The 14167-nt window shown below is 40.4% G+C and overlaps 1 protein-coding gene across 2 annotated transcripts; it reads left to right on the top strand.

Moving 5' to 3' along the window:
• Nucleotides 1-1009: 1009 nt before the first annotated feature.
• Nucleotides 1010-12812, top strand: nxf1a (nuclear RNA export factor 1a). Of its 2 annotated transcripts, none has more exons than XM_078260467.1 (21): nucleotides 1010-1293; nucleotides 1759-1966; nucleotides 3499-3673; nucleotides 3775-3858; nucleotides 4167-4271; nucleotides 4535-4615; nucleotides 5052-5121; nucleotides 5418-5506; nucleotides 5645-5752; nucleotides 5863-5972; nucleotides 8438-8474; nucleotides 8880-8948; nucleotides 9739-9794; nucleotides 10007-10114; nucleotides 10333-10391; nucleotides 10510-10625; nucleotides 10730-10772; nucleotides 10870-10948; nucleotides 12101-12283; nucleotides 12380-12440; nucleotides 12536-12812. In XM_078260467.1, exons 1-21 carry the CDS (start codon nucleotides 1266-1268, stop codon nucleotides 12572-12574), a joined length of 1908 nt encoding a protein of 635 aa, XP_078116593.1. In that variant the 5' UTR covers nucleotides 1010-1265; the 3' UTR covers nucleotides 12575-12812. The 2 variants fall into 2 exon arrangements, with proteins under 2 accessions (XP_078116593.1, XP_078116592.1); XM_078260466.1 differs by lacking the exon at nucleotides 1010-1293 and adding an exon at nucleotides 1311-1420.
• Nucleotides 12813-14167: the final 1355 nt, after the last annotated feature.

Below are 14167 nucleotides of genomic sequence, written 5' to 3'. Positions count from 1 at the left end.
TGAAATTTGTCCGAGAAATTAGATGGTGTGTACTGTTGGAAATAAAACTCGACTCAAGGACACTACTGAAGCCTGTGGCATTCTCAGTCAGCAATTTCAGTAATGGGAGGATTACCAACACCAGTATAACAGTTGACAACACAAAACCGCAGATTACTCAAAACTTTACTGGTTTCTACATTTGCACTTTTGTAACGTTACCATAACGACCAACGGACAAACCCTGGGCTAACTTTAAAGACAGCTGCTCGTCTTTCGCCTTTGTCCCTGTAGAAAGCTACAACCTGACGGCTTTTAATGTACCAATTAAGTATAATTAATGTATTTAATGTCGACCAGTGCTCAGACAGCCACTCATTATGCCTCGACGGTACCAAAAACTTCCAGGTAGGATAATCTAGCCAGCTAGCTAGATTACACAGTATGCTAACTTTAGCTAACCGCCGATATCCATAGCTAGCTAGATATTTAACTTAACCGGTTTATGAAATGCGTCTCTGCCGCGGCCAGCTTGGGGTGGAGACCCGTTCTGACGATTAAAAACTCATAGAAAAAGACAGACTTTTGTGCTGCTTTTTCACAGTAGAAATAAACATGTTACAGCCTAGTACAGAAAACAGCTGTGGTCTCTTTAACTTTAGCTAGCTAACTTAACTCTTAATGACAACTGTACGGGGGTGAACGTTGTAACTCACCCGTTTAAATATGAAAGCTTAAAGCCGCGTACTGTTGCTATCTAGCTATGCAAAATACGGTATTTCGCTATGTAAACCCACATTTTTAATTCATAAATACATGTCTGGCATTTCAATCGCTCCCATCATAAACATACGATCTCGCCAAAGATCCTCTATACTAAACCGCCTCTGATCTCTCTAATGAACAGCAGCGGCCAACGTTAGCAACATGCGACCACGGATTCTAACGTTTTTTGTTTCAATTCCCCGCGCCAATGTCTCGACCCGGAAGAGAAACGGTTAATAAGTTGTATTTCCGTAGCCTCTCATCTCATTTCTCGTCAGCCTGTCGTCAACGCGCTGGATAAGCTAACCTAGCCACCAGCCAGCCAGCTAGCTAGCTAGCTAGTTAAAGAGCAATCTACGATCACGTCGTGGTCGGCTTTGTGCTTTCTCTTAACTATTTGGGATGTTGGAACTTCTTTCACAGTCTAGCATTTGTGTTTCGTGAAAGAGATAAACGAAGCCCTACCAATATTGTTTTTCACCCAGGGCTGTGTGTTCTTTATCTAACACTATTCCAGGAATATGGCGGACGGCGGTCATTACTACAACGGTAAGACACCCTGTTTACTTGAGCATTAACCTTACGTTGTTGTGCTACTTGTACCATTTTTCTTCAGACCGAGGGGACTTTATGGTGAGGAGAGAGGTCAGGAGCACTGGTTGCATGGTCCTTGGAGGTAAAATTATATCTTGGGCCCCCTGGAGATCTACTTATGTTACTTTTATATACAGTAAAATAATTATATACAAATAAGTAAAAAAAAAAAAGGAGTTACCGAGTTAATTATAACTTTATTATTACAATACCAGAGAATGGGTTAGTCTTAAAACAGAATACATTGAATACAGTTAATGCAGAGGACAATAAGGCAAGGCAAGATTATTTAGTCAGTAGTAATTTGTAGGTTTTGTTTTATAAATGTATACTTTGATTGGACTTAACCTTTTTTTTTTTATTTGATTGTGTATGTTTGTGGTGTGATATTGAAGTTAATACTGACTAACTTTTTCTCAGAACATGATGACAGAACCGCACCACAGTTTCGCAACCGTAAAGGCAGAGGCTCACACAAGGGTCGGTCATATGACCGGTCCCGCAGAGACCGCCAACGGGGAAGCCACTCTGGAGGCTTCGGTCCTGGGCCACGGTCTAGGCTTGACGATACTGATGCAGATGTGACTATGAGTGACAGCTCTCAGGACAACAGCTCCCAGCACAGATTGTAAGCATGGCTGGCTGACTGACACATTGTTGGAAGTTTAACATTATCATCAGATATGTTTGTGACTTATTGATAAGCTCCAAAACGAGCACCTTGCTTTATAAAGTGGGCTTGGAGAATTGTGTTAAGAGTATTAATCAAAAGAAACTTTCAAGAATAATAAGGTTAAAATGAAAACGCCAAACGGTATGCTTTTTATGGTATGCTTTTTACACAAGGTGAGTGACACACAGACAGCAAGACATAATTCTTTCATGTGGTTCTGTTTCAGCCGCTTGGAGGTATCCTAAGCTATGCTATAGTCAGTGGCAGGAAGAGAAAGTAGAACAAGTCTGCCCATTTTCACTTTTAGTAGGCCCCCGGCTGCTCAAAAAGTACCTGGAAAAACAAAAGTAAAACTGTAAAAGTAAATTGAGCTCAGTTCAGCAACGTTACCTATGGGATCACTGTTACTTCGGTGCTATTTTATTAGAACTTACTAGAGACTCATACGGCACACATGCGTTTAAATACTGTTAAAAGTTTTAGGGATCCCTGCCTATTGCTAATTATGAAAATTATAATGGGACAGAAAAGGCCCGCAACTTCTTAACAGGTGCAAATAATATCAGCTTCCAGTGTATGTAAATGTATTAAAGGTACACTGGAGTTTTCCACCACTGATAGAACTATAAAGCAATGATTTGATGTGAAGTTACCCTTATTGTTTGTATTTGGTGCTGGCTGATTTCAGAGGCAGTAACAGCACAAAATGCATGAAAAGAAAGATGAAATGAAAGATAAGGATAAAAGACCGCTTTGATGTTTTACTGGTACGACATGGACAAAAAATGTGTGTTTAGTCTTAAGGCCCAGACACACAGACCAGACGGCCGACCCTCGGCAGAAAAGGCAGTTGGACTGATCAGTCTCCCCGAGTTGGTCAAAAAAGTGCCTCAGAACACACCAAAGCGACGAGACGTAATATGTCTCCACAACAGCAGGCGGCGCTAATCTTTATTGTCGCCCAAAAATGAAAACCGGCAGCTGATTGGATGAACGCGTCACGTGGGTCTGGTTTCTCAGAAGACACTGTCATGGCGGCTTGTTCAGAATACAATCTCATATTGTACTAAAATAGTTCACCGAAACGTGTTTCTGAAAACATTTTAAGCGAGAAATAGGCCATGCAGTTGCTGAATCTGTCTTCATTTCAGATTAACAAAGGTCAGTTTAAAAGATTTTCGTCAGATTTTGAGAGGCTAAGTCACACTCATTCCGCTCCCCGTTTCCGGGTTAGCACTCTACCGATCAGATGGGTCATTTGAGTCCGACTGCCGGCAGTGTCCGCCCCGCAGATTACACATGTCAAATCGGCCAAAATGAAGGCCGACGGCCCCTCGGAGGGACGACCGCACCGAACAGACTGGAGTCACTGACCTCGCCAGACTGTCCGACATTGAATGTAAACAGATTTCTTGGTTTTGTTCCTACTGTGTACACTGGCTAAACAAGAATGTTTCAACATGTGGCCTTGTTTTTGTCATCTTTAGCAACCCATATGGAAGACCTTTTCGGAAAGGAGGAGATGGGCGCTTTGACAGAGACAGGCGACAAGGCAAAGGGGGAGTAGGTGGCAGAGGAGGAGGAGGAGGCGGCTTCAGAGGAGGAGACAGAGGTGGAGGCAATGGAGGAGGGAAAAGCCGTTCAGGCTGGTACAAAGTAACGGTGCGTATTATAATAGTTGGTATGCAATATAACGCAGGACATCTACATTGCTACCTCGTAATCTGTTAAAGGAGATCATATTTCCCTTTTCTGTTTGACAGATACCACATGGACGAAAATATGACAAGAAATGGTTATTGACAGCTCTTCAGAACATCTGTTCGGTTCCCTACACGCCTGTACAGGTGAGGTTTAGCACAGTCTTATGATTATTAATAATTAAAGCTTTTGTATATTTCCAAAGTTAATGCAATTGGACTGGACCTTCTTGTGCCTTTTTTAAAATGCATACATGTGCTTTGAATTCCAAAACAGTGATAGTTATTTGTGCTTCCTTTTTTTAATTTATTTTATCCTTGCCTGCTGGTAAAAAGTATATTAACAGTCCCCATTTCCACACATCTGCAAGCTAAAGATTTAAAGGAAACCGTGTTTGTAGATACAATCTTTGTATCAATTAATTTTAATTCTCTTTCTCACCCTGTCTGTCCAGTACCATGTTGACCACAACAGGGTCCATTTCTATGTGGATGATTCCTCTGCTGCCAATGCTTTGCACAAATGTTCTCACAAGATTACAGACACAGATGGTTATAAGGTATGCTTGGTTCATAATGGAAATATCATTCTTAATGCTGCAGAAAGTCTTTTTAAGTCTGTTATTCTTAACAAGTTTTCTTATATGTATCGTCAGATCATGGTAACACCCTATACTGTCATTAAGTTCCTACCTACTTTGACAGTGTCACAAAATTCTCAACCAATAGTTTTGCAGCCATGACCTTTAAATAATGAATAACCATAAATCACACACCTCTATTTAACATCGCCCTCATGTCACGTGCTGTTTGTTTCTTCAAGGTGGAAGTGCACATCAACCCCAGCGCGCCACCATCCTTCCTCCTCTCTGACCTAAAGCCTGAACACTTGGAGCACCTGAAGGTGAGCTAGATGAAGTAATAAACCATCTGAATGGTCTGAATGGGGCTGAGACAATGACATTTTTAGAATACCATGGTTCAAACTTTATTTAGTCTCTGATGTGGAATATGGATCAAAATACATGAACTAAAAAGTAGATCAATATTAAGAAAAATATGCAGATTTTTGCAGTGTAGATGTTTTTTTTTTTTTTTTAATTAAGTAGTTTGGCCTGAATGATGGAGACGGTTGAAGTGCTACATTTTCTAAGCAACAGACTTTTGGGTGTTTTAGGAATTCATGTAAGACACAATTCCTATTCATGGTTTTATTTTATTTTTTAAGTTGATTCCCTTTTCCTTCCGCCCTCTAACCCAATCAAAATAAATTGGAGGAAGTTTCTATTCATTTTGACACATTTTTGCTGTTCTCATGTTGGCTGCTATTTCTTTCACAGCAATGCATGGCAAAACGTTTTGATGGCTCCCAGCAAGCACTCGACTTGAACAACATCCGAACAGACCCAGGTAATTATACTTTCTCTCATCCCTTTCACACATAAATCATATGTATGACATGATGATATTGAACACTGATTCAACCAGAGGCTGACAATCCATACTAGACTAGTTATTATCTGGTCGTTGCTGTTCAGACATTACTGCTAAACCATTGAATAAACCATTGGGGGGGGGGGGGAAGAAATGTTTTACATAAATGATGCAGACAATCTGTTTGACATTTTTTTTATTACCTTACCGTCACTGAAAATACTTTTCCAATATTTTAGTATTTTGATTGCTAATTTTATTTTATGTGACAGATCTGGTGTCCCAGAACATTGAAGTCATCTTAAATAGGAAGACCAACATGGAAGCTGTCATCAAGATCATTGAAGAAAACATTCCAGAGGTAAAATGAATACAGCGGATATTTTTGATGTTTGCTGGAAAATAAGTGATTAAGATGGTACACATCATAGCTGCTTTCTAATTAAGTGATGGGTCAAACTGAATGTGCTTACACTCGTATGTCTGTGTCTCTTGCCAGCTGACGGGTTTGAACCTGAGTAACAACCGTATTCACAAACTGGATGAACTTGCTGATTTGGTTACCAAGGCGCCTAATCTGAAGACTATCAACCTCTCTCACAATGAGGTGAAAAGCGAATAATGACCAGACCCGTGATTTAATTGGGCCCTTAACGTGATGTAGTTTTAAATCATCCTCCTCACACCAACTTGTTCTGTTTCTGTGTGCTCGTCCAGCTTAAGTCAGACCGGGAGCTGGACAAGGTAAAAGGTCTGAAGCTGGTGGAGCTGTGGCTGAACAGGAACCCTCTGTGTGACCTCTTCAAGGATCAGGCCTCATACATCAGGTCAGTTAGCGATTTTGGGGGGTGAGGGGAGAAGATTTTATGGAAGGGACACAGTGATGTGGTTGTTCGTCAGCGTGTAGAGGTGTCCAGGAGTCTTTCCTGTATGACAAGAGTATGCAGCAGCGTGCCACAAAAGATCAAGCAAGCCTTTGCATATGTGTGTTAGATGCCTGTACAATAACTGAAATCATTTATCAGACAGTCGAGATTGAACTTTTACACCAAGCAGAGCCAGCTGACATTCACTATTAAGTGTGTTTTTGGAGAAAGAAATGGTGAAAAGAAACGCACAAATGATTTGGAATCCGTTCAAATGTTTCTTCTTTTTGGTTGTTCTACACATTTCTTCCCACTTGATGATTAACCTTTCTTCCTTCACACTGCAAACTAAACATTTCTTACTTCAAAAAGTTGCTGAGAGGACATCTAATCATGGTGCACTTCCACATGGTTTTCCTTTCAGCTTGCTTAAAGTCCTCACAGTTTGAACAGCCATCTTCTCTCTGCCAGTTATTCAGCTTCTCTGTGGGACATCCTTTCCATCTTTGGTCTATTTTATGGTTCTCAGTGATGCTGTACCCAGCACTCCCCTGCTAACATCCTTGTTAGTTATCCCTGCTGTAAAACACCATTGAACTGCTGTGATGTATACCTCTGAGAAGAAGCACTTTAAAAAAAGAACATTCAGCTTGACAACCCTTTGAACACTTTACTGTGAACTGCTTTAAAAAAAAAAATATGAATACACAACAATGTCTTGAGCAGTACTGTAAAACAGTGTAGGTTGTTTATTGGAGAGAGGGCAATCCACAGTTGTCTTGACAACTGTTTGGATGAAACAAAGAAAATCCACAGCCAATGATTTCCCCTCCCCTTGTAGCATCCTTGCCCACTCGGCCCCTGTATTAGGCGAGTATGGAAGGCTGGATAGCCCATGACGGGTAAGATCCCACCTCGAAACCCCGGGACAACCTAAGGCAGGCACAGTCACGATTACTCAGCCTCAGTCCCTGTGAGCTCTGACTCACTGAGAACGCGACAAGAAGAAATTGAGAAGACGGGGCTCGGCAGAAAGAGCTGTTGGGCTGAGGAGGAGGAGGATATGTGTCATTAATGACCAATGATGGGCCACAGAGAGAAAGCAGCCTGTCTCTTTCACTAAGTTGGTTCTCTTGGCCTAAAACAGGCCTCTGCTGTTCAGTGAATGAAGTGCAGAGTTTGGCAAATGCCCTCAACTAACTTCTGAGGGAAATGTGTTCTGAACTGGAAATTGAAGTTCAGTTTTGCCTGAGATAAGTCAAACGAAAAAACGTGAAAACTCTTCCTCTTCCAATTTCTGATGGCTGTGACCAGTTTCTGATCTGTAACCAGTACATAAAAGCTCACATATAAAGCAGAGAGCAGAGTAGAGAATTATCATTCTAGTCCAATGCTTAATGATCTCCCAGTCCCTCTGTAACCAGAGGCGTGGGGCCAAATTAAGCTTGAAAATGTAAAGCTTACCGCATGAAGTCTAGTTTTTGCTAGTGAATGAAGACCCATCTCTTTGGAATTGATGGTGGCTATGAGATACTTAACTGATAACTGCTTTGTGTGTGCAGCAGGGGAAGGCAATAGGATGAGTGGTGGGACTGCTGCGTGCAGCTCACTCTGAGTCCAGCTTTCCTTTTTGTTCAGCTCTGTTCTCAGGTTGTCTTTCTTTGCTGATAATCAGGAGCACGACAAACCCACTCACATGACGGATAGTGAATGAATGTTGGAGCTAGTGTTTGTGTGAATTTGACTTTATACTTTTTTTTCCCCCAGACCCTGTTTTTTGTTTTGTTTTTTGGTGACGTAGACTCATCTGCTTCTCAGCATCTTGGCCAGAGTTTTGGGGGGGAGGGGGGGGGCATGAGACCAGCGGTAACCACCGCTCTCTCCCAGCAGTGCATAAAATCTTTATTTCACTAATTAAAAATGGATGTTTGCTGGTTTCAGCTCCATCTTGTAGATCGTGGGACTCTGCATGTTTATACGTGTGTGCTCCTAGAAAAGTGTGCTTATATTGCTTCCCCATGTCAGATCTGTGTATATCTCCATATTGGGGGAGAGGGTGAGTATGCCTGCTGGTAAGTACACTTTTGGATGGGAGACTCGTCGAAGGGCACAGCATTAAACTGAAGGAAGGATGAGGGCTTGAATGATAGTCCATTTGTGGATTTTCTTGTATTAAAAAGATTAAATCCCTTGTGGCACTGGTTTTAGTTAACACTCAATTCCTATGTATTTATACATGACTGTATTCTCCCAAATGTTTTTGGCAGTGTATCATCTTAAAATTACTTAAATTAAAAAGGCACAAAATGACATTAAATGGGTCAGCAGGTGTGACTGACAGTGCCTTCTACAGTAGTGAGCATGATTTGTGTGTGTGGTGTAGTTTGATAATAACTTTCCTGCTCTTGACTTTTGTTCCGTACTAGTGCTGTGCGGCAGAGGTTTCCCCGGCTTCTCAAACTGGTAAGTCAACACATTTATCTCATCACTTCATCCCTTTGCAATCATCCTCCCGAGTCCCCCTATTAAATGCTTTTGTGAATATTGTTTAAATCATCATCCAGCAATTGCATTCACCTTGATTAGATGTGTCAGGATCTGTCTGATTCAGCTCAGCAGATGATTGAGATATCGATCACGTAGTACATGGGCTTTGCAGTGATTAATCAGAGCAGCACATTGCAGTGTTGCGATTAAGACAACCTGCAGAGTTTCTACAAATTGGGAAACAGAGTAAACATATTTTATCAAATACATTTGCTGTATCTGGATGCAGTCATATTGCTAAAGAAATTAATACAAAATGGCAATAAGGTCTGTCAGTGCTAATTTATCATGTATCTTCCTTCATGTGTGGTTTGTTTTTAGGATGGTCATGACCTCCCCCCACCCATTGGATTCGATGTGGAAACGCCCACCACTATCCCCCCCTGCAAGGTTACTTGTTTTGTCTTGTGTGATTTTTAAAGTGCCCATATTATGAAAGAATCACTTTTTCTGGGATTTGGGGTGTTATTTTGTGTCTCTGGTGCTTCCACACGCATACAAACTTGAAGAAAAAAAACAAACATCCATGCTGTTTTGAGTGAAATACGGGTTTCTGAATGTGTCCTGCCTTCAGTCTCCGGGTGAGCTGTTCAAAATCGGCAGGGCTTTTTACGTCACTAGCCAAAAACGAGGTGGCTAACCGTAGCATGCTAGCTCGTTCTGAATGGCAAAACACTGCTACAACACACTACTTCACCATAATCTACAAAAGAACTACTTGCATGTCCCTATTCTGCAGGTATTCCACGCAAGGTTGGAAGTGTGCCCTCGTTTAGAAGAAGTCTCCTGGCTAATCCTGCCTTGTACTACTGAAGTTGTAGAAACAAACAGCTAGCTAGATGATGTGATCTTACCTAGCTACTGCGCATGTGCGACTGCCAACAAAGATGTTAAGCAGTGAGAGGTCTCACTCTGTAGCTAAAACAGAGACCTGAACACAGGGTGAAAAGAGGAGCTGCAGCAGTGTGCAGTACAACAAAAATATGGTGTTTTTTGAAAATTAAACCATGTAAACCTATTCTGGTACAACCTCAAAATACAATTATGAACCCGAAAATGAGCATAATATGGCCACTTTAATTGTATATTGTTACGCAAACTGACATATGTCTTCTGGAGTAGGTGACATTCTCCTTTTATGCACCTGACTAATGTATTTTTTCCCCATTTGACAATCCAGGGCAGCTGTTTTGGCTCTGATGAAATCAAGGTCATTATCCTTCGGTTCTTGCAACAGTGAGTTTCTACCTTTTTATGTAGACAATCTTCTTGCAACGGTCAGTTGATCCTTGCCTGTTTTTCAGGGTTAATGCACTGGTAAAGTGACCTAACTGGTGGCTGATTCACCAGTACTGCTTTTAAATAAACTTCAAATCCAGAACAGGGTTTGTTGGCAAGAAAGAATCACAGGGACACACAGGAACAAACACACGTGACATGTGTTGCAGGTACTACAGTATATATGACTCCGGGGACAGACAGCCACTCCTGGATGCTTACCATGATGGCGCATCGTTGTCCCTCACAACACCTTACTCCACCCAAAACCCCTCCAGGTAAGAACACACAAAGACACACACTTCTGTATACATGTAACAACACTGAAGAACACATGAATAAATGAGATGTAAAGTTTTTTTTAGTGGTTCCGCAGTTAGAATTTGTTAGAAAAGTTGTTCGATTTTTGCATTGTTCCAGCCATCATCACACCTCCTTATCTGAGTCTCGGCTGTATTCACATTGATTCCATCTGTCCCTGTCCTCCTGTTTTTAGGAGCAGTCTGGGAGAGTATCACAAAGACACTCGAAACCTGAAGAGGATCAAAGACTCTAGTGAGTTCTCCTATCGAGCTGTTGACCTGTCATAGTGTCTGAATTGTTGAGACTGAATGTTTTTTTTGGATTTGCGATGCCTCCTGATGTTACCCTCTCTGAATCTTGCCTTTTTTAGCGATGCGATTTCGACTTCTGAAGCACACACGACTGAACGTGGTGGCTTTCCTCAACGAGTTGCCCAAAACTCAGCATGACATCGCCTCCTTTACTGTCGACGTAAACACCTACACAGTGAGATTGTTTGTTTTGTAAACTAGCACTTGTCATTAGCCTTTTCCTTTCACTGTGAATCATTTCTCATGTATTAATTCTGCAAAAATGTTTTCCATTTACAGAACACACTATTATCATTCACAGTGAGCGGAGTCTTCAAAGAAGGTGAGTTGTTTGGTAATCATGATTTTCTTTTGTTCTCATCCACTGCAAAGATAAGTGGTGTCGATGTTGTTGCTGATGTGTCATGTTTGTTTTTCAGTTGCTGTTGATGGTAAATCCCGCGAGTCCACCATGGCTTTCTCTCGAGTTTTCATCACAGTCCCAGCAGGGAATTCTGGGTAAGTTTAGTGAGCTCCCAATGGTTTGTATTATCTTCCCGTTTTCCTTCACATTTTCCCTGAGGAGGGGTCATACCACTAAATTAGTAACAACAGTTGTGGATCTTCTACATTACGTTATATGGTATGCATCTTGAAGTTCAAATTAAATTGCCTTCTTTTGTCTGCTACAGCATGCATATCTGCTCTGTAAAACACTTGTCACATGTATTGTCTTGGAAAAAAAGAACACTGATAACAACAACAACAACAACAACAACAACAACAACAACAACAACAAAGAAAAGGTCACATCAAGCCCAGATCAGTATGTCACAGGGCTGACACAGTGACAGATTCACACTCTCACCTAATGACTAGAGTCCAGTTGCCGTAACCTGCGACTGTGGGAGGAAACTGGAGAACCCAGCACAAAATTGCAGGAAGAATAACTAAACATTACAGAATTTCATTTACTGGGTGGTTGATCATTGATTTACCAGTGAACACCAAAAACAATATTAGAAGAGGTATAGAACATAAATAAATAACAAAAGGATAATATAACATTTTAAAAGACAATGAAATCGGAGGTGTAATGTAATCGGTCTGTTCCGTCATGTTGTGGCAGGTAGAGACGAACTGTCCTGCAGGAATAAAACCCCTTTATTTACCTTGGTACAAATTGTAATTCTTCATTATCAGAATAGTTGTTTTAACTGCGGGGGGTTTTAACTGGATGGTGGCAAATATTAGCCTTGTGTTTACATGACCTGCAAAACTATAGCATGGAACATACTATTTGCTCTTTTTTTTTTTTTTGCTTCTCTTTTGACAAACGGAGACAAACAGAAACCCCAGCTCATTACCAGTATCCAAAGACTGGAGTTTGTTTTTGCATTAAGATAGTTTCACAGTAAAAAAGGGAAAGTTAGATCCTTTTTAGGATAAATGTTGCCATCTAGTGTTGAGGTTGGGTTAATGTGAGTACTTACTGTATCTCAAAATTATTTTTAAAATCAAACTTCATATAAAACTTGGCAGTTCGAAATAGCCTCTGCTTTAAGGGTGCTATACAAAAACATGCCTTGCGTTAAGTCATGCATCTACCACGTTACATCACCACCATGAGATATCTTATTTTCTGTCTACGGTGTTCTTTCTGCGCCACAGTGTGTGCATTGTGAACGACCAGCTTTTCATCCGGATGGCCACAACAGAGGAGATTCGGCGAGCCTTCGTTGCCCCCGCCCCAACTCCCTCTTCCAGCCCTGTCCCCACCCTCACTGCACCGCAGCAAGAGATGCTCACAGCCTTCTCGCAGAAGTCTGGCATGAATCTGGAATGGTCCCAAAAGTAAGTCTTGTTTTTGTGCATGTGGTGTGGGTAATGTTGTATGACATAAATGGATCCCTTAATTGAAGATATCTAAACACTTAATCTCTGTTGCAGGTGTCTGCAGGACAATGAGTGGGATTTTACCAGGGCGGCACAAATTTTCACTCAGTTAAAGGTAACATGACAGTTCATAGTTGTATGTCTGTATTTCCATAAAGGTGTGGTCATTAATAGAAAGACTCTGAAATGGTTTTCCCTCTCTCTTTTCAGACTGATGGCAAGATCCCTGATGTTGCGTTCATAAAATAATTGAAGCGTTGAATCATACTTCTGTGAAATAAAATCAGCAGTAATTTTATTTATGGCTTTTGTTTTATCCGTTGCCTTTTTGTTTTATTAAAAATAATGTAGATCAAGTTTACTATTTTGTTTTAACAGCCAATTGTTGACCTAAAGACTGATGTTATGATACCATTTTGGTAACCTTAGTTTTTGGTCATTCTATAGAAATCACTACATGTTAGGAATAAAGAGATATGGCCAGTGGTTTAACTTGTGTTGATTTGTTGTATTATGTTAAACAATAAAAATATTTTGTTACCCAACTGATACATTTCACTTTAGCCACAATAAGAACAAAATATTGTGTGTGGAAGTTATTTCTTGACCTGCTGGTTTCACACACAGAAATTCTATCTCAAGATCCATTACTAGCTTTTTCTCAAACTTTCAACCACTTCTTATGGTCTACGTCATTGTATGAAGTTAGACACTTGTCTTTATGGCAACTGAGCAAAGATTTATGAATTGCACTTCTGTACTTATACTTTTGTAACAAAAAATGTAGTGTTTATAATGCCAAGTCAGATATGAGACGGTTATAAATGAAACCACACATATAGCTATATTTATAATTGAAAAGTAAGTTCTTTCTTTTTTTTTATTTCTTTTTTTTTTTTTAAATGTGGACGGTAGAAAGAGCAACTGGTGTCCTCAAAGCTCTTAAGTTTACTAAAAAATTGTGTTGTAACAGTTATGAACTATTTCGTATTAAACCTGACTGACCTGTTTGGACCAACAAATACCATGTACACATCTATTCCAGTAGCTGAAATAAGAGACAAAGCTAAGCACCCATTTTCTTATCATGATTAGGTTAAGTTTTAGACATTATTTTCATATAGCAAATACTGGATCTATCAACCTTACAGGGTGGCCATTTACCAGACGAAAGTTTAGTAGAGTTATCAACTGCTCTGTAGATAGGAAAAATTTTAAAAGCATCTCAATGTTAAAGAAACGTCCAACAGAAGTGTTAATGGAGCAGTTAAACAATGGTGTAAAGGATTAAAGGATAGGTTCAAATTTCTTTAGTCGGATGCCCATTTCAACATTAAAACAGTTTTTGCTTGCTATAATCATTCCTCCTGTTTAAGAGATCTCTTCCTAACATGCTTTTAATTTAATGAGTGTTTCCTCAGACAGCGTTACCCAGTCCTTCCAGAAAAGAGTTTTTTTGTGATAGTTGCGGGCAAAAATCCTTGATTTATGCGGCACGTTTTCTTAAAAAATGCGATGGAATATGCGGGATATTTATGCAATTTTATGCGATGAAATTGCGGGAACTTGCAAAAATTCCTGGAACTTGCAAAAACTGCGGTTTCATCATGGCTTCATCGCGGGATTTGCAGCTTTTTGATGATGTTCTCGTTGAACGTTCCCATGGCAACAGGGGAAAATGGCTGCTTTTGTGTGAAGTAAATGCAATATTTTTCAACTTTCTGCCAAGATATGTGACTTTTTTGCAACGAAAATGCAGGGATTATGAAATCATGCAAGCCCTGCATGTTTTGTGCGGAAATCTGCAATTTATGCGGCGTAAGTGCGGCGTATTTGAAAAAA

The sequence above is a fragment of the Sander vitreus genome, chromosome 10, assembly GCF_031162955.1.
Source record: "Sander vitreus isolate 19-12246 chromosome 10, sanVit1, whole genome shotgun sequence".
Classification (NCBI taxonomy): Eukaryota; Metazoa; Chordata; class Actinopteri; order Perciformes; family Percidae; genus Sander; species Sander vitreus.
The sequence above is the reverse complement of the archived record's forward strand: the minus strand, read 5'-3'. Positions and strand labels throughout refer to the sequence as shown.

Excerpts from the sequence above, each read along its gene's own strand:
- nxf1a (XM_078260466.1), top strand. The coding sequence starts at position 1,375 with ATGGTGAGGAGAGAGGTCAGGAGCACTGGTTGCATGGTCCTTGGAG. Across the intron at positions 4,272-4,534 it reads CAGACACAGATGGTTATAAG|GTGGAAGTGCACATCAACCC; the intron begins GTATGCTTGGTT and ends TGTTTCTTCAAG. Across the intron at positions 5,122-5,417 it reads CAACATCCGAACAGACCCAG|ATCTGGTGTCCCAGAACATT; the intron begins GTAATTATACTT and ends TTTATGTGACAG.